The sequence below is a fragment of the Corticium candelabrum genome, chromosome 12 (genome assembly GCF_963422355.1).
Source record: "Corticium candelabrum chromosome 12, ooCorCand1.1, whole genome shotgun sequence".
In the NCBI taxonomy this organism is placed as follows: domain Eukaryota; kingdom Metazoa; phylum Porifera; class Homoscleromorpha; order Homosclerophorida; family Plakinidae; genus Corticium; species Corticium candelabrum.
The window spans coordinates 511,219-534,981 of record NC_085096.1 but is presented as its reverse complement, the minus strand read 5'-3'; the positions used below and the strand labels follow the sequence as shown (position 1 = coordinate 534,981).

General features: G+C 41.7%; 3 protein-coding genes across 3 annotated transcripts; 2 read left to right on the top strand and 1 right to left on the bottom strand.

Moving 5' to 3' along the window:
• Positions 1 to 2,898: 2,898 nt before the first annotated feature.
• On the top strand, positions 2,899 to 10,832 carry LOC134188253 (uncharacterized). Its single transcript, XM_062656449.1, has 4 exons — positions 2,899 to 3,261; positions 5,522 to 5,707; positions 7,495 to 7,540; positions 8,174 to 10,832. The coding sequence occupies exons 1-4, from the start codon at positions 2,899 to 2,901 to the stop codon at positions 10,681 to 10,683; spliced, it is 3,105 nt and encodes a 1,034-aa protein (XP_062512433.1). The 3' UTR covers positions 10,684 to 10,832.
• A 2,121-nt stretch (positions 10,833 to 12,953) lies between these two features.
• On the top strand, positions 12,954 to 13,984 carry LOC134188252 (uncharacterized). Its single transcript, XM_062656448.1, has 3 exons — positions 12,954 to 13,473; positions 13,547 to 13,684; positions 13,751 to 13,984. Exons 1-3 carry the CDS (start codon positions 13,357 to 13,359, stop codon positions 13,982 to 13,984), a joined length of 489 nt encoding a protein of 162 aa, XP_062512432.1. The 5' UTR covers positions 12,954 to 13,356.
• Positions 13,985 to 18,476: 4,492 nt separating this feature from the next.
• LOC134188251 (uncharacterized) lies at positions 18,477 to 21,788 on the bottom strand. Its single transcript, XM_062656447.1, has one exon. It carries the CDS (start codon positions 21,786 to 21,788, stop codon positions 18,477 to 18,479), a length of 3,312 nt encoding a protein of 1,103 aa, XP_062512431.1.
• Positions 21,789 to 23,763: the final 1,975 nt, after the last annotated feature.

Here is a 23,763-nt window from a genome sequence, read left to right as displayed (position 1 = left end):
GAGATGACTGTTGATGGCTGTTGGCACAGGTGGCTTGGAAAGCCTGTTGACGTGTTTCTGTCTACAAAAACTATGATGTTTTCTGTGTTTGGATACCAAGTAAGACCTTCACTGAATATTTGGAATCTCAATATTCATTGCCATGATAATTGTCATGAGGTTATTGAGGTATGTTGATGGCTTCTTTTAATAGCAGTTGATCATATCATGAAGTTTTGGTTGTTGTGTTAGAGAATGGAATGTAAAGAAAAGCGGTTATCGCCACAGCGTTATCTCTTGTGTTCAAATAAAGAAATGAAAATGAAGTTTGAAGGCGACGTTGAGTTTAGTATCACACGTGGTGATTGGAAGACTACTTCTCAGCTACCGGTTCGGCATGCAATACACTAAACTAGTAGTCTCGAGTAGCTAGACCCTACCATACCCGCCATCATACTTCCTATTGCCGCTAGAAGTATGATAGCAGGTAGAGTCTGACTAGGCGAGAGTACTAAAATAGTACATTTATACACATCATAAAGTCGGTGTGTGTGTGTGTGTGTGTGTGTGTGTGTGTGTGTGTGTGTGTGTGTGTGTGTGTGTGTGTGTGTGTGTGTGTGTGTGTGTGTGTGTGTGTGTATTTTAGCTTGCACACTGACGCAAGCTGGCATAAGCTATTTTCTTAGCAGTCAAAGATTTATCCCTGATCCACCAAGCTAAAATACGTTCACTGAAAGAAAACTGGTGGATGAAGAAAGCAGAAGATCTACAAGCAGCAGCCGACGAACATGACATGAAGCGATTTTACTCTGGTTTAAAATCAGTTCTTGGTCCACAGTCTAGGAGTACAACACCTATTTTCTCTCATGATGGCTCAACTCTGCTTACTAAACACGAGGACATTCTTCAGCGTTGGGCTGATCACTTCAATCTAGTACTAAATCGTTCTTCTGTCGTTGATGATATGGTTTTAGATGACATTCTACAGCTGGCATGTGAAGATCATTTAGCGGTGTCTCCTCATGTAGATGAGGTTTCTGATGCAATTCAGCAAATGTCATCTGAAAAAGCATGTGGGTTGGATGGCCTTCCAGCTGAAATATTTAAACATGGTGGTAGAATTTTGGTAGAAAAACTAACTCAACTCTACAGTCTTATTTGGCAACATGAAGCGGTTCCCAAAGACTTCAAAGATGCTACCATAATCCATTTATACAAACGTAAGAGAGACCGCTCAATTTGTGACAATCATCGTGGCATTTTACTTCTATCTACTGCTGGGAAAATCATGGCTCGAATTATTTTGAATAGATTAACCAAACATGTCTCTGACAATATATTGCCAGAGACTCAGTGTGGTTTTTGTTCAGGTTAGGGAACTACCGACATGATCTTTACTGCTAGACAACTTCAAGAAAAATGTCGTGAACATCATAGAGACCTCTACATAGTTTTTGTAGATCTGACAAAAGCATTTGATTCTGTCAACAGAAATCTCTTATGGAGACTACTCGGTAAAATAGGCTGTTCATACAATCTAGTCAATATCATAAGATCATTTCACGACGTTATGTCAGCTAGCGTCGTTGACAGTGGAGCTTCTTCCAAGTCCTTTGCAGTCACAAATGGCGTTAAACAAGGATGCGTTCTTGCACCTTTGTTATTTAACATCTTTTTCTCTGTCATGTTACATGTTATGTTGCCTTTAAGAATTGTGATAAAGGTGTATACCTTCAAACGTGCTCTGATGGGAACATTTTTAATCTTTGTCGCTTTAATGCAAAAACTAAAGTCAGTGACATTCTCATACGTGACCTGCTCTTTGCAGATGACTGTGCCCTTGTCGCGCACACCATAGAGGATATTCAGTTCATCATGGATTGTTTTTCAAACACTGCACGACATTTTGGGCTCACTGTAAGTCTCAAGAAGTCAGAAGGCTTGTACCAACCAAAACCTGGGTCTTCTTACACACCTCCTGTTGTAAGAATGTATGACACTCCTTTGACATCAGGTGACAAGTTTTCTTATTTAGGAAGTACTCTGTCTGAAAAACATTGTTGTCGATGATGATATTTCAATGCATCTGAGTAGAGCTGGTGCTGCCTTTGGCAACCTGACTAAACGCCTTTGGAATGAACATGGCATAACCACAGCCACTAAAGTCAAAGTTTACAAGCTGTTGTGATCATCACTCACTTTACTTTATGGTTGTGAGACTTGGACATTATACAGAAGATACATTAAACATCTCGACCAATTTCACATGCGATTGATGTCTTTGCAAAATTGGAAATATAAAATGGCAAGACATGATACCCAGTACCGAGGTTCTGAAGAAATGCAACATGCCTGGAATTGAGGCTCTACTACTATAAGCTGAACTTCGATGGTGTGGCCATCTTGTTCGAATAAAGGATGATAGAATCCCAAGGGCTGTGTTTATGGTCAGCTGAAGGAAGGTTCTAGAGCAGCAGGTGGTCAGAAATTGCGCTTTAAAGACACATTGAAATCCGATTTGAATCTTGTAATTTTGATATATCCAACTGGGAAGCTATGCATCAGACAGATCTCTGTGGATTATAATATTGCAAAAAATCTATAGATCATTTTGAAGACCAACATTTGAAAACACTCCAACGAAAAAGGCAAGAACGAAAGATGATCTCTAACAGTGAGAACTTTACATGCGATGTTTGTGGACGCTCCTGCACGGCACACATTGGTCTTTGGAGACACAAGCAAAGCCATAAATGAGTTTGGTCATGTCGACCACTCACTCCACCGTGTGTGTGTGTGTGTGTGTGTGTGTGTGTGTGTGTGTGTGCGCGCGCGCGCGCGCGCGCAATGGCAGGAGAGGTTAACAACACGAGTTTAGCTGAAAATTTTGGCATGCATTGGACAATCCCTGACATCATAATGGAGCAGCGATTGAAGAGGCTGGGTCATGTGGGTAGAAGGAATGAGGAACGACTTCCAAAGAAACTGATGTTTGGGGAATTGAGGAAGACAAGACCTTGCCATGGAACAAGAAAGAGATGGAGTGATCTAGTTAGTCAAGATCTGCAATTAGTAGATACCAAAAACATCTGGTACCAGAGATGCCAAGACCGGAATGGGTGGTTCAGTCTTTGTCAAAGAGGTGTTGAGAAGGTAGTCACAAATCGGGGAAAAGCAGATGTGCAGCGAATGTACGATTCCAAGGAGAAAGTTTCTTATGTGAATGTAGAAGATCATTTAGACGGCACGGCGACCTCACAAGACACAGGCGGTTTTGTCCTAGTAATTTGCCAGTTGCCCAGGAGCACGATCCAAGGGCCCCGCTATCATAGTTTCTTTTACTATGGGCGGCTTCAAGGCTTAAGGTTCAAGGGGTGTGTGTGTGTGTGTGTGTGTGTGTGTGTGTGTGTGTGTGTGTGTGTGTGTGTGTGTGTGTGTGTGTGTGTGTGTGTGTGTGTGTGTGTGAAAGGGTGTGTGGTGGAGAGAGGCGATCGAACTGTCGATTCTTTGCTTCTTCACCCTGATTTGACTGCGGCTATTAGTGCATTGAGGCATGACTTTCAATTTTGACAATATGATCCCCATGCGCACACCACAAGAGATGGTCAATTTCTTGTCGATTGAACCAACCTGTTTCATGCGTACATTTTGCTCTAATGGTGGATCGGATGTATTCTCTACTGGCGGATGGAAGTGAGTCTGAGACATACCGTATAAGATGAAATATTGGCGGGGAATTTATTTTAGCTGATTGGAGGATTTTCTAGTAAGTGCCAATGTAAAATCCGCCATCAATTTGGCCACTGATTTGTTGACGTCATCATGCACCTACGTGGATCAAGCATCATGACGATGTGGCGGTACATCACGTGGATGAGGTCACAAGATGGTAACCCCTGGTTGCCATCTGTTGTGCCTACCCTGTCAAACAGGGAGATTAATTAAGTAACCATGAGAATGAGGCTGTAGTGAGTAGGGAATATTGTACATATATTAAATATCCAACAACGATGTCCAACCGCCAAAATAAAATCCGCCAATATGCTTTTAGTGTCAATTTTTTGCAAACTGCCAAAATAAATTCCTGCCAATGTTTCATCTTATATGGTATAGCTGTTATTATTACAATGGCAATCTCAACCTTTTGATTGCCATCACAATCAAGTTATCTACCAAGAAGGCACCCGTGTACACAAGCCATACATGTACCTCTGCCAGACTACATTCACACTAAACGGTTAACTGCAAGCTGATAACATGAAAGCATGACTCCCTGACTCCGAATTTCTATATACATAAGCTCCTACTACATGACTTTGCTGTACTATTGTCAGATGTGTGGGCATTGCCTATTTATTATTTAATTAACCTGAATGTCATGATGCCTACGCACAACCAGTCTCCACACATGTGCAAATTTTTTTAGAACAGCGCATCGAATCTCCACCAAATTTAAACTGCCCATTTCTGACTTCGGTCGTTACGGAGAGTGTTGTTTATTATCGGCAACGTCGATGACAGCAAGATATTTTCGAGTATATCCGGGTCTTTAAAAAATACTGTTACCTTTGTTTGCCCATGTATGCGCGTCGAATAGCTGCCACATTAGCTACACCTGTTTCCTGCAACAACAGCAACATCTTCAAAATGACAACATAAAACACGACTGTTTTGTCAAAATAGCTGCAAGATAGGATGTGACTCAGTCACATACGGGGTTACAAATTATTCGGGGTATGGATTGTTTTCATAGATACCCACTACAGAGTGACATACAGGGAATGGCAGGGGCAGGAAGAGACTGACTCAAGATTGGCTCGACTTTTGTGTTAATTTGCTCGACTAAAGTACGGGTAAATCAGCTATACAACGGCAGCAACATCTTCGAAGTGACGACGTCCAACGGGAATGTTGAAATAGCTGCAACTTTAGACGTAATTGGTCACATCTAAGACGAACATGTTATCCGGGATTTTGTTATTTCTGCACCCAATAACGAGATTGTATATGCGGAAATTTGTGTTAATAACTTTAATTTGCTTGGGCAAGAAACATGGTACTCGGCTACAGTACAACCTCGATTATCCAGACTTCTCCGGAGACAGGTTAGAAGTCCGGATAATCAAAAGTTGATAAATATCAACTAATTTTTCTCCATGGTACAACCACACTCTCACATTCTGTTTCCACACTTACCTAATGTACATTCATGTTACTAGAAGAGTCAACAACAGCTGCCTATTTATTGGATTATTACGTTCTCTGTTATGTATTCACTCATTTGGGAGACTCTGTACCTACAATGTAGTAGTATTGTATTAGTGTATTGGTACGAAGTGATTATATTATAGTAGTTTCTTTACCCGGAAACGCAAAAGTCAGGGACACAGAATTTGTCCATATAATCGAAAGTCCAGATAATCGAGGTTGTAGTTTAGTATTAAATATAGTAAAATACAGCACAGTTATGACAGGTAATAGTGTATTCTTTTATAATCTAGTGTATTCTTTCATAATGTATATGTGAATGTGTGTTATTCAGATTGTAGCTGCTGCTGAGTTTTGGCACAAATGGATATGTTTGGACAGGGAATTTCACCTCACTGTGCAGTTTAAGCATGGTGATGAACATCGTTCAAACAAGTGTATTGTGGATATCAGACAGGGAGATAAAACGATTGCTCTAGTAATGTCTCTTCCTCTTGCCCAGGACATCCAGCATGACAGAGTGAGTTGGAAGTCATGCATCTTGATCAACTAAACATTTAGTTTTGTATTTAGTTTGAAACTCTATATTCAGGTTGTCTTAATTTTTATTTTCCCAATGTACTACAGTACAGTAGAGCACTAATTCAGATGCTGCTTGTCTGAATGTGCCCGTAAGATCCCTACTGTTTCTCATCACCCGCCTGCATTCAAATGACAGGGTGCACTGATTTGCATCATTACGCCTTATTATTCATGTAATGTGCAAGTACGATACAGTCGGAGCACATGGTTCATTTTTCTGTGTCCGGTTATTTTATGAGATGCTCAACTGCGTCATGGTATATTGATGTGGATCCCCCAAATCAGACCTCTATTCTAAAAGACTAAGGCAGGTTCATGTCTTGTATACAGAGTACTGTTGAATACTGGGTTTGGTGTCAAAGGTCACTGCTTGTTCTGCTTTGACTTGTAGCTCTAGGTTTGAGAATACTTGTGTAAATTGGACAAAATATTTAAACCTTGCATAATGCATTGCATGCATGTACGTGGGTCTCAGTAAAATGAAATGCTGCATTCTACGTACTCCAGAGCTACGTTTTAATGTGACCTTTTACACTTCTCTTTCAGACCTTACACTGTTGCTTTGGTTTAGCCTAGTCTCGCATAGCCAGACCCTTTCTGCCTACATTCTTCTGGCCTACTTTTTTAGTACATTATGGTGTGCGCTTTCAGTGACTAGTACACGCTCTAGGAATGCAATGGGGTAAGACGAAGCTAAGTAGTCTAGTTCCTAAATAAGCACAACATCCAGTCAATTTGGTTCTCACTTTCGAGTCCACCTATTTTAGTAATTCATGAACTGACTTTACTACTTCAGAGTAACGCTGATGTGTTGTGTTCCTTGAGCAACTGTGCTTGCTGGCTTTCAGTGTCACGTGTACATAACTGATAATGGTAATGACCCACCAGCCTGCGTCAGTTTGAGAGAGTGTGGGTGATGAGAAACAGACGTAGTGTTACGTAGCCAGACCTTGATGGTGGAGACTAAAACAGACATGTAACAAGTAGGGACCTTATTTGAACAACTCATGACTATTACGTGTTTATCATGTGGTCACAAAATCGGTGGTACGAGATCAAAACTACAAATCAAAGTCATGTTACAGACAAAAGTTCAGTGAATTCTTGCATAGTTGTAGGCAAATTTTGCAGTTTTGCTAAGATATCTACATGCTACTCATGTGATGATGGTATACCTGTAGCAATAGCACTTTGTGTCAGCTATTTGACAAATCACATATTTACGATCATACTCTGGCCTTGATTTGTTTGGATAATTGGCACTCTACTGTAGTGTGTATCACATCTCAATATCTAGTGAAATGAGTTTTGGCAATAAGTAATTGCATGTCTTGAGTTTGGGGTGATGTCAGGTATGTATATCTTAGTTAATTAATTAAGCACTTAATGGTTGAAAGACAGTTCATAACACTTTTGGATGTAAGTTGCTTATAGCAAGACTGTGATAACGTACAGAATAGGCTCTATGCATGACTGAAAACAGAATTGTTGTCAATGTGTGATGATAGTAAAATTTATTTGGTTTGATTGATCTAAAACTACAATTGGACATAGTATTGTGTTTATTATCAAAAATTGGTTGTTTCTAGTAGATGAACTGCACTTGATGGCATTTCTATATTGCTGGCATTAGTCATGCTAATTGTGTTGTGATTACTTGATTTAATGATGTAATGGATGAGTTATGTTATTAGTAACTTGTTTACTATATAGCTTTGTGTGTAGATGCCAGCGACAGCTTATTCAGTGGCAAGTCCATCTGTGCTCACAGGTAAAACAGATATGGTTAATACTAATTAGCAATAAAAAATGGATATTAATATGTTTGTAACAAAGTGTGAAACTAATTGTATATATTATGTTGAAAACTGCCTTTGAAACAGCTAATGTAGTGTAAGCACTGCTTAAGTACTGTTGCATGAGGTCTGCTATCCAAACACTCGAATGGCCATGGGCCTTCATGACAAAAATGCTACATGTGAAATTTGAAGCCTTGCTGCACTTCCAATAGAATGCATGGTACCTAATTTAGCATCAGGAATGTCAGGCAAAGCAAATTTGGAGTACAGAGTTACCTCTAGACAAAATCTTCATAACACACGCCTACGTATTAGCCAGTTGTGGTTCTTACCAAAACACAGTTGTCAGCATACTGCTTTGACAACTGGAAAACGGTCAATTGCCTTTCTCAATTCAAGAGTATAAACGAATACATGGTCTTGACCAGGGGTACTAGTCCAATGCCTCAACAAAAATTATATCTTGCAGCAGGTTAGCCTCTAATACCCGATACTTGCAAGAGTAACTGATGGAACAATACTGAACGTCATTCTTTGTCCTCGTCAGTTGATCTTCGTACTAAACAGATTCTAGTATACAAATTGTAATGATGGTATTGTTGTAGGTGGTGTGACAGGCATGGGAGCCGATGCGGCTGAGTTATTTGTTCGAGCTTTATCACAAGGAAAAGTCGAAGTAAGTCGAGTGAAGATTGTCGTTGCTGGTAGAGACAGAACGGGCAAGACCTCATTTGGACGATCTTTGCTCAAACTGAAGTTTCAGATAATTGAACCGAGCACACCTGTTGCAGTGGCAGAGTTGGCAGTGAGTGAAGCATCAAACTGGAAGCTTTTGAATGACAAAAACAAAGAATTTTTAGACAAACAAATAGCTAGAGCAGCAGTTCATGCAAATGTTTCAGATAGTGAAGATGACAATAAATATGACAATGAAAGAACATCAAAATGTGAGGTTGAGATTGACGTGTCAGTCGGTAGAGAATCTACATCAACTGATACAAGACAAAGTGGCATTAACACAGACCAACTTGATGAAGCAACAGACCAACTTAATGAAGCAACAGACCAACTTAATGAAGCAACAGCTCTAACTGAAGAGATTGCTCGCGCTATTAGTGATTTCCAAAGTGATCCTGACCTCTTAAAGGAGGAAGATTCAAAAGTTCACTTTTCTATTTGGGATTTGGGAGGTCAGGAGGCACTTCTTCCTGGTCAAGGAGAAGCCATCACACCAGGATGTGTCGTTTGTGTTGTATTTAATGCATCTGAGTTTCTAGGTGACAAGGCCAAGTCTTTCTATCTTCCTTCTGCTGACTCAAAACCAATTCCAATCAACAATCACTGGATAGTGACAAACTATGATGCTGTGGCTTTATGGGCATCCATGACTTTTTTGGCAGGAGATGTCGAAAGTCTTGAAGGTCTTTCGTCTGGTCTTCACATCGGCAAGTCAAAGGGATGTGCATCACCAGTGATGTTGTTGATTGGAACACACATCAATGATGCCGATGAAGAAATGATCAAGAAGCAGAACGAATTTCTGTCTAAAATGTTTTGTAATAAAGCATTTCAGAAGCACATCCTTCGACCATCTAACCAGGCTAATGATTGGTTCTTTCGTGTTGAGAATTCGGTGTCTGATCCTGACAGTGCAAGTGAGGATGCAGGCGTGAGTGCAGTGAAGCAAGTCATTGAAGAGATGGCACGTGATGTGTCACCTAAACCTCTGATACCAGCCACTTGGTCAGTTCTAGAGAAGATTCTTGATTCTTTAGAAATCAAGTTGGGCAGTGCTCTTTCCAGTGTCAATGTTATCATGCATTTTGCCCGTCGATTGTGTCGTATGTCAGAAGAGAAAGAAGTTCGTCTTGCTCTGACATATTTAGATGAAGCCGGATCAGTAATTTATCCTCAGAAAAGTGAGAAGCTGAAGAACACAGTCGTCACCAAACCAAGCTGGATTTTCAAGGTTTTCTCAGTTGTGGCATCTGTCACTACTCGACCTCCTCCTTTACTGAGTGAAGATTGGGATCGAGTTCGGCAAGTAGGAATTGCTTCTTGGGAACTCATTCATCATCGACTGAAAAAAGCAGGAGTGAAGCGAGTACAGTATAAAGTTGTATTGAATTTGCTAAATTATTTCTTCCTTCTTTGTCCCAACCTTTGCCTGGCTCAACCTCTTCCTTTATCAGTTTCTTATAAAACAGAATACTTTGTTCCATGTTTGCTAGAAGTCGAGTCAAAAGGTCCATTTGCAGCTGTTGATTTGGTTGCTTCTCGGCCAATGTCACTTATCATTTTGTCTCATAAAATTGAGTTTATTCCTGAACAGTTGCATTTTAGGCTGATGACGTGTTGTATTGAGAAATATCCTGATGAACCAAAGTTGACACGTAATAAGTGTGTATATCGAGTTGAGAAAGATGTGAAGTTGGAAGTGATTTATCACTTGAAGAAATATATCATTGTCACTATTGACACACAACGGCCACTTCATGAAATTGCATGTCTGTGTACAGACATCCGTCTGTTCATCACTAAAAAGCTGCATGAAGTGAAGACACCAGGGTTGTCTCGTTTTCAATTTACATTGAATATTCAACATCCCGGACCAGCCATTCCCATGGATGTGAACAAGTTGGTATGTATAGACAAGTACATACCAAGTGAAGACACAATATTGAGGACAAACATAGACAGAGACGATGTTAATCTGGATGACTATGAAAGAGCTGCATTAGACTGTTGGTTCTATGAAGAGAAAGATGATGTACCAGGCAAATCTCAACAACAGGCACTGATGTTTAAGCCAACCAGCAAATGTACAGCTGATGATATTGTGAATGTAGCTGAGAAAGTTTCTCATTGCTGGAAAAGGCTTGTGCTGAAATTGGCACCTAAGTTTTTTATAAACAAGACGAAAGCGATAGAAATAGAAAACAGAGATGATTGTATCATGCAAGCTGTAACAGCATTAAATATGTGGATTAATGAATTTTGTGACAAAGCCACCCAGGCAGCAATGATCAACGCAATGTGTAACATTGGGTGTAGATCTCATGCTGAAGATGTTTTCAGTCGCAGTTTGGTGGCATACGTTTGCCCAATGAAATGACTGTGTTTGTCTTCACTTGTAGCCAGACTTTACTATTAGCTGTTGTACATTAGCATCAACATTATTTGGTTTTTCTTGATTTGCATTGTTGCCATCAGATGGGTAGACCTATTATTGGGTCGACAAATTATAAATAAAAAAAATAAAAAATAACAGAAATGGTTCTCACTTTTTTCAATTACACGTGTTTTGGTTTGTGGCGTTATCCCGGATAACGGCATTCTTATCCGGGACGTTTACATATCTGGTCATTGTGATGTCTAACGTTATCGAAGCGTTTTCAAATCTCTGGTCGACCTTCTGAACTGAGTACCATCTGAGACGGACAGAGCGCGGATTGATATCCGATTTCGTCCGTGATTTGAAAAGATATTCATTCTGGACGACAAACGACTTACTTCTCTGCCTTCTACATGCTCTGCTATTTACCGTCCTTTGTTATGCTCTAAAACACGTGATCTCTACGGTAAGAATCAAGGCACTTTGTTTAGTTGTCATAGAGATTGACTTTTAGATGTGGTCTGAACTCCGAGGCAAGTGGACGCGCAAATTTAATTTTTAATTGCCAACTTGTGGTGTTGATGTATTCAATTAGTTTGACATAATATACACGAACACAGTATAAGCTTGTTTTCTGTTGACTAAAAGTGAGAGTTGGTTGTGTGTGTGTGTCTATATGGTTACGTTTTGTCTCTCTGTTTGTGCAGCCGTTTGTTCGATGGGTAAAACTAGAGGGAGAGAGTGCGAGGAAGTTTGCAGAAAGTTTGTGGAAATTACTGTTATTCGATGTTGTCTACGTATTGTATCTACTTGTGTGCAGCGAAGTATTCGTTTTTTGGTGATCCACAATCAATGTGGATAGGTAAGGACACACACAGTGACAAACACACACACACACACACACACACACACACACACACACACACACACACACACAGCGACACACACACACAGTGACACACACACACACACACACACACACACACACACACACACACACACACACACACACACACACACAGACACACACACAATTGTTTGTAATATACTTGTGTGTGTCAGGTTCTATTGGATATTTACATAATGTACATTACACAGTTGGGATTCTACATTCACTCTTTTTATGGAACAGCTTTCATGGACGATGCCAGAGAAGATACTAAAGTCATGTATCTGCGTCATCCTCTGTCTTGTGTTCTCATTGGATTTTCGTTGGATTTTTATTGGCAACAAGGTATGTTATACTCTTAGTAACGATGATATATGACATGGTTGTAGATTACTGTAAACACAGACAGATGGGCAGGCAGATGGACAGAAAGACAGACAGACAAACAAATGGACAGACAAACAAACAGACGGTCAAAGAAACAGACTGACAAACAGACAAACAGATGGACAGACAAACAAACAGACGGTCAAAGAAACAGACTGACAAACAGACAGACAGATGGACATACAGACAGACAGATGGACAGATTGACAGACATACAGAGAGACAGACTGACTGACAAACAGACAGACATATTGACAGACAGATTGACAGACAGACGCATAGACAGACAGACAAATGGACACTTGTAAACACTTAACACCTGAGCATTCTTGAATTTGTTGTTGTGTTTATATATTGACATACTTTCATGTTTTGTTGTGTGTGTGTGTGTGTGTGTGTGTGTGTGTGTGTGTGTGTCTGGGTGTCTGTCTGTCTGTCTGTCTGTCTGTCTGTCTGTCTGTCATTGTATATTTTCGAACACAAGACTATATTACATTTCAGCAAAATAGTAAGTACTTAAGTTCAAATGTACCTTGTCCATAATCTACACACTATACATTTCACTAAGAATGAGATAAATTACAAGCATGCAGCAACCCAGAGACAATCAGTGACTAAAAATCTGGGTCTGTCTGTCTGTCTGTCTGTCTGTGTGTGTGTGTGTGTGTGTGTGCGCGCGCACACACGTGCATGCGTGTTGATCTTTTTTTTGTAATCATGTGTGGCAATGTGTAAGGTAAGGTGTAATACGATGGTTGGACATCAGACAATGTTAATTACCTCCAATCACAGTAATGACTAAAATTTGTTTTTTGTAGTGAGCTTGTATTGTATTGTGATAGTTTATTTTACATCAAACAACTAATTAATTTTAATAGGAACAGGTAGATTTGTAATTTCAGTGTTGTGTTACAGAGATGGAACAAGTGAAGCCGATTGCAACACTGGAGACGACTGATTGTCCTAAAGGTGGACGCTACAGCTCAGGCAGTTTATCTATTTTTGTTCCTGATGGTGCTGTGAGGAAACCAGTTAACATAAAAATTCATATGTATGTTGACGAAAGGCTAATGCCACCATCTACTAAAGCCAATGATGGATACATTCTAAGTCCTCTCTATGTCTTTGAACCTCATGGATTAACATTTTCCAAACACGTGCAAGTGCATTGTCCTCCTCCGGTTGATTCTAAAGGATGGCATTTGTCACTGATGAGAGCAATGTGTGATACTTCCACTTTATCTCAATTGTGGGAGCCACAAGCCATAGTAACATATAATTCTGATTTTGACGAAGTGAATGTGGAGGACCCAGACTGTAGGTATGATCTTACCATGCAGTGGGACTTTGAGTGAAAACACTTCTGTTGGCACTGGTGGGTTGGAAAGCCTGTTGACATGTTTCTGTCTACAAAAACTATGATGTTTTCTGTGTTTGGTTATGGGCAAAGACCTTCATCAAATATTTGGAATCCCACTATCCATTGCCATGATAATTGTCACAAGGTTATTGAGGTATGTTGATTAATACTATTGTTTATATAATACCAGTCAATCGTATAACATGGAAATTTTCTTGTTGTGTTAGAAAATGAAACGCGATGAGAGTAGTCTATTTCCAAGTCGTTCTTTCTTGTGTCTACATAAAGAAATGAAAATGAAGTTTGAAGACAACATTGAATTTAATATTACACGTGGTGATTGGAAAGCTACTTCACAGCTACTGGTATATTACTCTAAACTTGCATTTAGTATATTGGCTAATGCATGCATGTTATACACCTGCCTTCAGGTAGTAGCTGCTGCTCAGTTTTGGCACAAATGGATATGCTTGGACAAGACATTTGACATAACTGTGGAGTTTGAGCATGGTGATGAGCATCGTACAAACGAGTGTATTGTGGATATTAGCCAAGGTGGTCAGTCGGTTGCACTGGTAATGTCTCCTTGTCTTGTTTGGGACAGTCCAGAAAACAGAGTGAGTGAAACAGATGAGATAGTTTTGCATTTAGTTGTGCATTCGTAAGGCTTGCATTGTCTTCTTCTATCTTCTCTAATAGTGTATACTCAGTATTACTGCATTTCTACCAACACCATTTTGATCACAGATTTTTAACAACTTGAAGTTTGCTAGGTTACAAACAAAGGATGACCAGGTTGTGTGGGCGTGGTCATATTTTAGACCTTCAGAAATCACCTTAAAATGCGGTTATTAAATATCTTGAAAACGACAGATAGCAAACCTTACAAGTTCAACTACGCTTGAATACTTCTGAATTGATCTCAGCTTGTCTTCAGAAGGAGAAAATCGCTCGTCAATTTCGGTTCTTCTTCTTCTTCTTCTCCTTCGTCACGCCTAGCTCCTTGACTACGGCGTATCTAAAGCTAAAACTTTGGGAAACGACGTAGAATTCGCCGACCTGTGTTCTTTTGATCATAGAAAAAAGAAACATCTAAGAAAAATAGATTTCTAGAATGGATTTGAACCTACTACCCTACTTACGTTCAACCGCAATTGTTGTAAGCCATTGCTAACAAACAATAGCCAGGCAGCCGATCACAAGCTCTTGCTACGTTGCTTGAGGCAGTTTAGGGTACACGTGTACAACAAGGCGACAAGTATTCTTGACACGTTTCGTGGTTGAAAAACCTGAAAGCCTACAGTTAGGCAAAGAATCGCGCTCTTGAATCGCGCGAGCAAACGCAAGAAGTGCGCGTAACTAATTAATTAGAAGTGACGTTGAACGTCATCGCAATCGCAGACGCGATATACCTCTTCTTGCCGTAGTTGGAACACCAACGCCTTCAAGCATTTGAATTATGGCAAAAGCAAATTAATTCGACTCGCTTCCATCACAAAATGTCGACTTTGCAGCGCTCGGAATGTGACGTTTGTTACGAGCCTAGAGGTGTGGCCTACGATAATAATTTTGCAGTTGTCTAGTGCTACCGTATTTTATTTAAGACCAAACTCCCGCAAATCAAAGACCTCGTACTGTGTACAAGCCGATCGCGTGTAGAAGTCGAGCTTTTGTTCAAGACACTCGGCACGCGCGTACACACACGTTCGGTCACGTGCACGTGCGCAAATGTCGGCGTGTGCGTGTAGCGTTCAATGACATCTGGCCAACAATGATGACGAAGAAAACGGTGACGCTGCTGAAACTAGCATCTCGATTCTCATAGTAGTGACATGTCTATCTAATCGAATCTTGCGTTTTCAATTAAGTGGTCTAGATAACAAACTCATCAACATTCTGTAACGTGATGCATGACCATCAATGGAAATGTGAGCTTGCTTTGTTGCCCACACCAAGAACTTTAGTTGTTTAAACGCTAATACTCATACCCCACCGGACACAAATTTTAAAATTATGCAAGAATGCATCTAGAAATTGTTGTAGACAACCAGGAGATCTAACAGCTAATCATCTGCATAAATTCCTTCTCCAATCTACGTGCGCACACACACACACACACACACACACACACACACACACACACACACACACACACACACACAACTACATGCACGTATGCTCGTAGCTCTGAAGCAAGTAGAACACAGCTTCATACTTACTAGTGGTATTATTGCAACTAAATGTAACGTCTGAATCAACCACCTATACACAAACACTGCATAGCTCTTAACATATTTGCAAGTACACTGTAAACCTAAGATCCACATGCTCGAGATATGAGACTATACATGTAGACCAAGTATGGTCTAGAAAATGTGTATTTTTGTTAGGCTATAAAATCTTTGTTTAATTAATGGAGTAGGCTGTGCTTTCGCACTCCTAAAAACTTACCAAACTAGAATTTTAAAAACTTTTTTCCTGAAAAAAGAAATAGATGTAGGGATTGTATAAAAAGTAATAGAAACAAGATCTATAGATAATATGAACCACAGCCAGACATCATTAGTGAATCCTTCCAACCACATTCCCTGCATTTTACTTTTAATGGGTTGGAAGGATTCACTAATGATGTCTGGCTTTGGTTCATATTATCTATAGATCTTGTTTCTATTACTTTTTATACAATCCCTACATCTATTTCTTTTTTCAAGGAAAAAGTTTTTAAAATTCTAGTAATAATTTATATTCTAGATATAATAATTTGTATTTCTGGATATAATAATTTGTATTTCTAGATATAATAATTTGTATTTCTAGATATAATAATTTATATTTCTAGATATAATAATTTGTATTTCTAGATATAATAATTTGTATTTCTAGATATAATAATTTGTATTTCTAGATATTATAATAATTTGTATTTCTTTTACTACGGAAAACCCTCAACTCAGCGGTCGAGCTGCCAGATCCGTACCAAGCACACATACATGAATATTTACGCTAGCATACATACTATACAGTCTAGGTAAAACACTATCTAATATTTTAATTTATTTAGAACACATGAATATAGGTATAAAACGGAGACGTACAAATGACGATACAAAAGGCCAACAGCGACACAGATGCATGGCCGTATCTATTGGCAGGAGAGCAGCATTTGGATGAGAAAGAAGCAGAAATGCAGCGACTGGAAGTGCAGTGTAGTATACCACGTGAATAATTGATGGTAGGCTTCTGCATGCTTTTTTGATGCGGTCTTCTTTGACTCTTCCGTTGCCGGATAGCGTAGTAAACGTCTCAAATAAGTGATGGTCATGCGCACTTTCCGTGTCCACGACTTCTCGACGCTGGTTTTATCATACTGAGATGATGATGTGTACTAGCAAAGAGGTAGAGTCAATTAGCGTCGTCGATCGTCAACATACTACTCTGAGATTAGGCGGACTGTAACTGTTTAGTAACTTAAAATTATAGTTTTGCTTGAAGCGGAATGACACCCCCAAAATGTTTAGTCTCCCCCAGTCCCCCCCGACGCTACGCTGGTGAGTGAATGGTAGTAGATTCCTTTTCTCATGAGATAGGATTAATTTTTTCATACTGTATTTCCTATAAACAAGCGTTCCTGACCCCTCTTTTGCTTCAGTAACAAATACAGGAGTAACATGCGGCTGGTCTAGATTTATACTGTAGACACGCCTAGCCTCGGATTTCCAGACCAATGTAGCGCCAATTACAAATCAGTCGCATGTTACCCCTGTTTGTTAGTGAAGCAAAAGAAAGGTCAGGAACGCTTGTTTAGAGGAAATGCAGTATGAAAAATGGAACAAATTAATCCTCTCATGAGAAAAGGAATCCACTAGCAGGGGAATACCCTACTTTTAATTAATTTGATTATGCAAGTCAAACCTTTTTTACTCTAGATTGCGTAGCAAGCCAGTAAGATACTGCTACATAGAGAAATTTTGTTCCCTAGATGTGCAAACGGCACCGTACGATCTCTACGCTGCAGAGGGTGATGAGAAATTGGCTAGAAATACGTAGAAACATGTCTAAACATGTCTTAAAAGTTGATTTTAGCACTAGACGTCGAGATTCGATGCTCAAAATGTTTACAGAGTGTCTAAATTTGCTCGTAAAATGACGATCTAGCGTGTTTTGGACATCCGAAACTAGAGGGCGTGACTTCACTCAACTCCGACGACTACCACAGCTACGCACAAAACACGACGACGCTGCCCATACGATTGTTTGGAAGATGAGATGTTAGGCAACTGCAACAAATAGATTCGGTTTGTGTCTGTGCTTTGGCAGCTCTACACGAGAGTAGTTGTCCGGGTCTAGAGGTAGGGCGTGGTCAACGTTTAGTCGAGTCTTGTTCTCACTAGAACGAGCCAAATCCATTGATTGTCACGGATCAAGACCGGTTACCTAACGTCTCTACGTTGCGTTGGACAAAGATCTCGCGTCCGAATCTAGCCGTTATCCGAAACTAGATACGGGACTCTACGCTACAAAAAGTTGCCGCAAGTTTCTATGCGACCGCCGGGAATCCACTCGAATCTCGTCTTAACTCCTCCCGATCACCTCAAACGATACTCCTACCTCATCTACACACAACCCACCACAAGATGTCGAAAGCGAAACGCCAACGAACGGACGACAGCGACACAAACGCGACAACCAACGTTTTCTCTCAGCAGAGACGCGGGTTCCCTCAGCATCCTGTCTTAGCGCCCGCTCCCAGCCCTCCAGCAGCTGTTGTTGGCCTGGGACCGACGGCATTCGATCGCAAGAAGCTGCAGTTGGAGGCGAGCATTACCAACAGTATCCAGGAGTGTGCAGCACATGCCGGCGGGCAGGCGTTTGGGTTGGTTTCGAGTTGTGTGTGGTGTTTGGGCGGTGGGTTGTTGAGTTGTCGTTGTGTTGTGATAGGGTGGCTCCGCCCACGTCTCTGCATCATCAACCTGCGCAGCATAGTCAGGTGACGGGGATTTGGTTGGTTGGTTGGCGGGTTGTACTGGTTGCTGGATATATTTCAGATATAACTAAACCGCCAAATATACAGAAATCACTGATATGCTAAACTAGAATGTAGACAGCTACAGTCACCAAACGTAATCCATACGTATAATAATTTACTAACTGTCAAAATTATGAAGCCCAAATAGACTGGGCATCCCAGTCTTGACCGTGATTGTATGGTCTCCTTGAGTTGGTAAGCCTGTCAATCTTCCTTAATAGGACCCTTGAATTGCACTTTTGAATCTGAACAGAGATGCGCTTACGCCAAAAATTTATGAAGTCAGCCGTGTTGGATTTTCCAACAGCATCCCTAGATTTTCTCGAAAGTACCCTTAAGTAATCGACAGCTTTCTCACCCCAGCAGCCAAAGTGCTCGAAAACTAGAGGTGTGAATGCTGGTGAGTCACCACTTGCTAGACGTTCCTGATCATATTTTGAAAACTTGAGGTCCTCACGTTTTTTGGCAGCAAATCCGCAGATTCGAGCTGTTCGTTTCAGATAGTCTTTGCTCCAGGGGTGGGCGAATGAAACATCTAGATCTAGAGATGAGCCATTTTCGCTGTCAAATACGACGATATCAGGCCTATCATCGCTGTTGCTGTATCTGTTGCGAGGCTCCTTTCGGTGATGTATACCAAGATCGAGAAGGCAGTCGGACCAGCTTGCGACAAGGCTGTTGTGTTGCCAGTTGGGACCGCCGCCAGACTTGCAAGTAAGTAGGTGGAAACCTTCAGCGTCGAGTTTTGATCCACATTCGCAATTTACAACCCATTCTCCAAATGGCAAGGGTATCCCCAACCTCATGCAAGACGCCAAATTAAATTCCGGAGACGATAGCGCGAACTTGCGAGAGGAGGGTATAGAGTCGAGCCAAGCTCCCGCGTAGGGGCCTTGAAGAGATTGTAATCGTGCTGAATCTTTGTCAGAGACGACTGACGCTAAAAGGGCTGTGGTGTCTTTTTGAGCAATAGCATTGGATAGTCTGTGTTGCAATTTTCTTGCATCTGCTAAAAGAAGCTCATGGCGGGCGTACGAAACTGGTTTCGGATCTTCATCAGATAGTAACAGTGGCGGAATCATAGCGGCTGCCTCGTCTAGGTCATGGACAATTTGGCCATCAGATTCAGATGGATCTGACAGAGGCGACAGCAGGGAACCTGAACCTGGAAACCTGTCTAGAAGTGATTGGCAAGTGTGTGCCCAACCAGCAAGAAAGGCGGCAGGCGAAACTCTCTCCAGAGACGAAACACCAAAGCCACCTTTCTTAACAGGAAGCGATATCTGATTCCAAAGCGCGGGTGACAGATCCTCTGTACCAAGAATGTTCCTGAACGTTTGACAACTAGTTCGGTCGTGCTTCTGAGCTGCAGGTATCAAAAGAGAAACAGGAACTGTCCTGGCTAAGTGGTTAAGACGTGTGGAGTGGCAATGACGTAAAAGCAGAACTGAGCTCTGACTATCATCAAGGTTGCATATCCGAGAACAAAAGTCTTCTCCAGACTCTGCAGCAGATAGGCAGAAAGAACGGACAAAACTTGTGGTGCCTACTGGAGATCCCAAGACAACAGAACCAGATGTTGATGTAGGAATAGGAGATGGATTACTATCACCCTGAAGAGACAGCAACTCACATTTTGATTGATTGATCTTTAGATTGAGCGGTAAGAATGACTCTTCTAGAGAAGCAAAGACTTGAAGTGCCATGTTGTTTTGACCCACAATGAAAACATCATCTAGGTAGGCAAGCAAAACAACCTCCGGAAATTTAGCTTGCAGAGCAACAAGTGTGGAGTGAATTGATGTAGCAAACAAAACAGGACCTAACGGGTCCCCCTGATGCACCCCCTGTTCCGAAGAGAGAATGACTGATTCTGAACCCTTTTGGAAGATGAGAGGGCTCGAGACTCCATACATCTGATTGACATGGGGCAAGAGTTCCGGAAAGTTGGAACTGACACTAGACAGAAGACATTGTCGGTCGACACTGTTGAACGCATTTGAGATGTCCGACTTAATCATAACCCAAGAAGGGTTGGCTTCCAAAAGAAGCTGAATGTGATGGATAACGAGCTCTGAACCAGAAGGAGTAGCAACTCCATGTTGAACAGGGTTGAAATATGATGAAAACGAGTCCTTGCAATCGACACAAACAGCTTTAGCAGTCAAACGCCTCAAACACTCTCCAATAGCAATGGGACGAACATCACCATTGCTCTTAGGGATGGCAATAAGACGAGAAGCAGACACTAAAGAGATAATGTCAGTGGGAATCTTACCCTTAGCAATGGTAGAACAGATTGCAAAAAGACCGTCTCTGGTTACACTGTTGTCACACAAGTCTCGTAAATGTTCAAAACGCCAACCAGAGGGTCCTGACCCAGAGCCTTTGGGGCATCTGTGGACAGCCTTGAGAAAAGCAACCAAAGAGAGGTGAAGCCCGTTGGCAGATTGAGACTTGAGACCGTCAACTTGAACATTTGAATGATGACTTGGATGTTTGCTTTTCAGCTTCAAGATCGTTTCCTCTGAGGCTGGAGCTAAACCATTGCTGATGATGACCTTGGCTGCCTTCGAAATTTCACCACAGCGAATGAGCCTCAGGGCAGCATTCTTTTTCTGCTCTTGTGCAAGACGACTAGGTTTCGAAACTGCTGAAGGTTTTTCTAGTTGAATCAACTCTTCCCACTGAAAATTTAAAAATTTCTGTTGCAACTGCATGGCCTTCTTGATGCCAGACTGTTTTTCTCCGCGGCCAGGTTGTAGAAGCATTCTTGGAATTAGGAAGAGTAGCTTCCATGCAGCAGAATCGTTTGGATTTGACTCAAGCTTACGAAGTGGAATAGCGCAACAGTCTTGAAAAGTTGACTTGAGACAAGATGCAATTTGTTGGACGGACCGAGGAATTGGCGCAGACAAAATAGACTCAGTAGACAGAGAACCTACAAATGCCCAGGCTACTTCTTCCCGCGAAGCAGACAAAGTGCGCTTCGGACAACCAAGGCCAGCTCTTTCACGATCTGCAGACATGAGATCAGACATAGACTGCTGAAGAGATGTTGGGGGTCCGAGGTTCTTCTTGCAATGCCCGGATGACTGATGTTGACCAGAATTTGATGGAGTTGAGTCATTGTTTGAGCTTCCGCAAACCGGTTGAGATAAAGATGACGGGGCGTTCTTTGACAAGTTGAGGTAAGCTTTACATTTTGGAAGGTGTTGGTTGATCCGCCTGTACCAATGCTTACATCCGGGGCATTGTGCCAGTTTGAATTCGGGTATCAGAGCCGTTGGAAAGTCGTGTGGATCATGACTCAAACGAAAATGCTCCAGAAATCTATTGATTGAACCCGACCAAGAACAGTCAGAACCGCTACACGAAATTTGAGACCAGGATCCTGACGTGTACGACGACGACGAGAGAACGGAATGATTGCTGTCAGACATGATGATGACTTGAGATTTTAAGATAGTAGCCGATAGCCGCTGCAAGTTCACTCAGAACAGTAAACACAAGCGAAAGAAACCGAATTGAAATGCCCACAGCCAGTACGTAGCCAAACCCTCGAGCCAGAAGCAGAGCCGAGGAGAAGATGTACACGTCGACATGAAAAGTCACTGGTTGCTGTCTGTCTGTCTGTTTGTCTGTCTGTAATGCAGGGTTTAAAATTTTCCAAATTTGGTGGTCCCTGTCGCGCGCGAGAATCCAAGAGCCTTCGGCGTGCACGGAAGACGACGTAGTTCGACTCGCGTTGAATGAGTAAATTAGTATTACGGACTATATATGAATACACTCATGTACATACGCACACAAGCTCTTCAACACCACGTAGCTAACAGTTAATAATTATAACGGTAAGCACCAATTCTCCCTGTCCCTCTGTCTGTTGTACTTATATCATTCGCACAGAACTTTCTCCGCCTGATTCTTCCTCTCTCCTCTCCTTTCTCCTCTCCTCTTTCTCTCTTCTCTCCTCCTCTTTCTCTCTTCTCTTCTCTCCTCTCTCTTCTCTTCTCCCACTCTCGCAGACACTCTCGCTGACCAGCAACTGCAACTCCCGCTGACCGGCAACTGCAACTCCAATTGACTGCTTCTAAATATATCTTTAGATCCTCCCCTGAATCCCTATAGTCCCTCCCAAACTCCATATACAGTGAAACCTGTACTAAGCGACCACCCGTGGGACCCAGGAGTATTGGTCACTTAGGACAGGTGGTCTCTTAGTAGAGGAAGTCTCTCCCTTCCACACACCTATAGCCCTGCATGCCAGACCACCACGACACGGAACTTACAAAGTGCTAAACGTCTTGTTTCTTGTTTTCTGTGTTTTCCCCACATCCATGTCTTTTGCTATCTTCCTCGCTGAGATCCCTTTCTCAGACAGCTGAATAACCTTTACTCGGTCAGCTAAACTCAGAACTTTTCGCGACATCATGCAAGCAAGAATTGATTTGGGATACTGTACAAGTGTACCGCACGTGTGTCAGCAACACCTCTGAGAGGTGACAGCCATGTTGGAATGTGTAATCAAGACGAAAAAGGTACATTGTGGTCGCTTAGAAGAGATGTTAATTGCTGTAGGGTCTTGGATTAGTGGTCATTGGTTGCGTTGGGCAGGTGGTCGCTTAGTACAGTAGCTATTGTATGGGACAACGTTCCGTGCCAGGCAGATGCGGTCGCTAAAGCCAGGTGGTCGCTGAGAGGTGGTCGCTGGTACAGGTTTCACTGTATATATATAGAGAGATGACATATCTCCCCCATTTGAAAAGAAACTCTTCCGTAGTTTCTTGCAACTCAAACACGTCTCAGTTGGTCGCCGTTAGCACACCCTACTGAGGAAGTCGGCCCCGACATTCTCTGAACCTTTGATGGTCTGCACCGTGAAGCGGTAACTTTGTAGATACATGGCCCGTCTCATAATCCTGTCGTTCTCGAATTTTGCTCTATGCAAATATGCCAGCGGTTGGTGGTCTGTCTGGGGAGTGAATTCTACTCCGTAAATAAATCTCATGAACTTTCTGATTCCCCAGACAACCGCTAAATACTCTTTCTCGATGGTAGAGAATCTTCTCTCTCAGTCGCTGAGTTTCTTACTTGCATATGCTACCGGGAATAGTTTTTCTCCGTACTCCTGCATCAACTTCGCTCCCACTCCTACATCTGACGCGTCCACTCGAAGGAAGAAACGCCTATCGTGTTTGGGCAACTTGAGTATGGGTCGAACAGATAGTGCCGTCTTCAACGCCAAATACGCTCTCTCCTGCGCTTCTTTCCATTCCAGTTTGTTTGGGAATCCTTTCTTTGTCAAGTCGGTAAGAGGAACTGCTATGGCCGCGTAGTTGGGTAGGTATTTTCTATAAAATCTTGTTAGTCCTAGAAATGCGCGCAGTTCTTTCTTTGTGCCGGGGCTCTTGGCCTTCC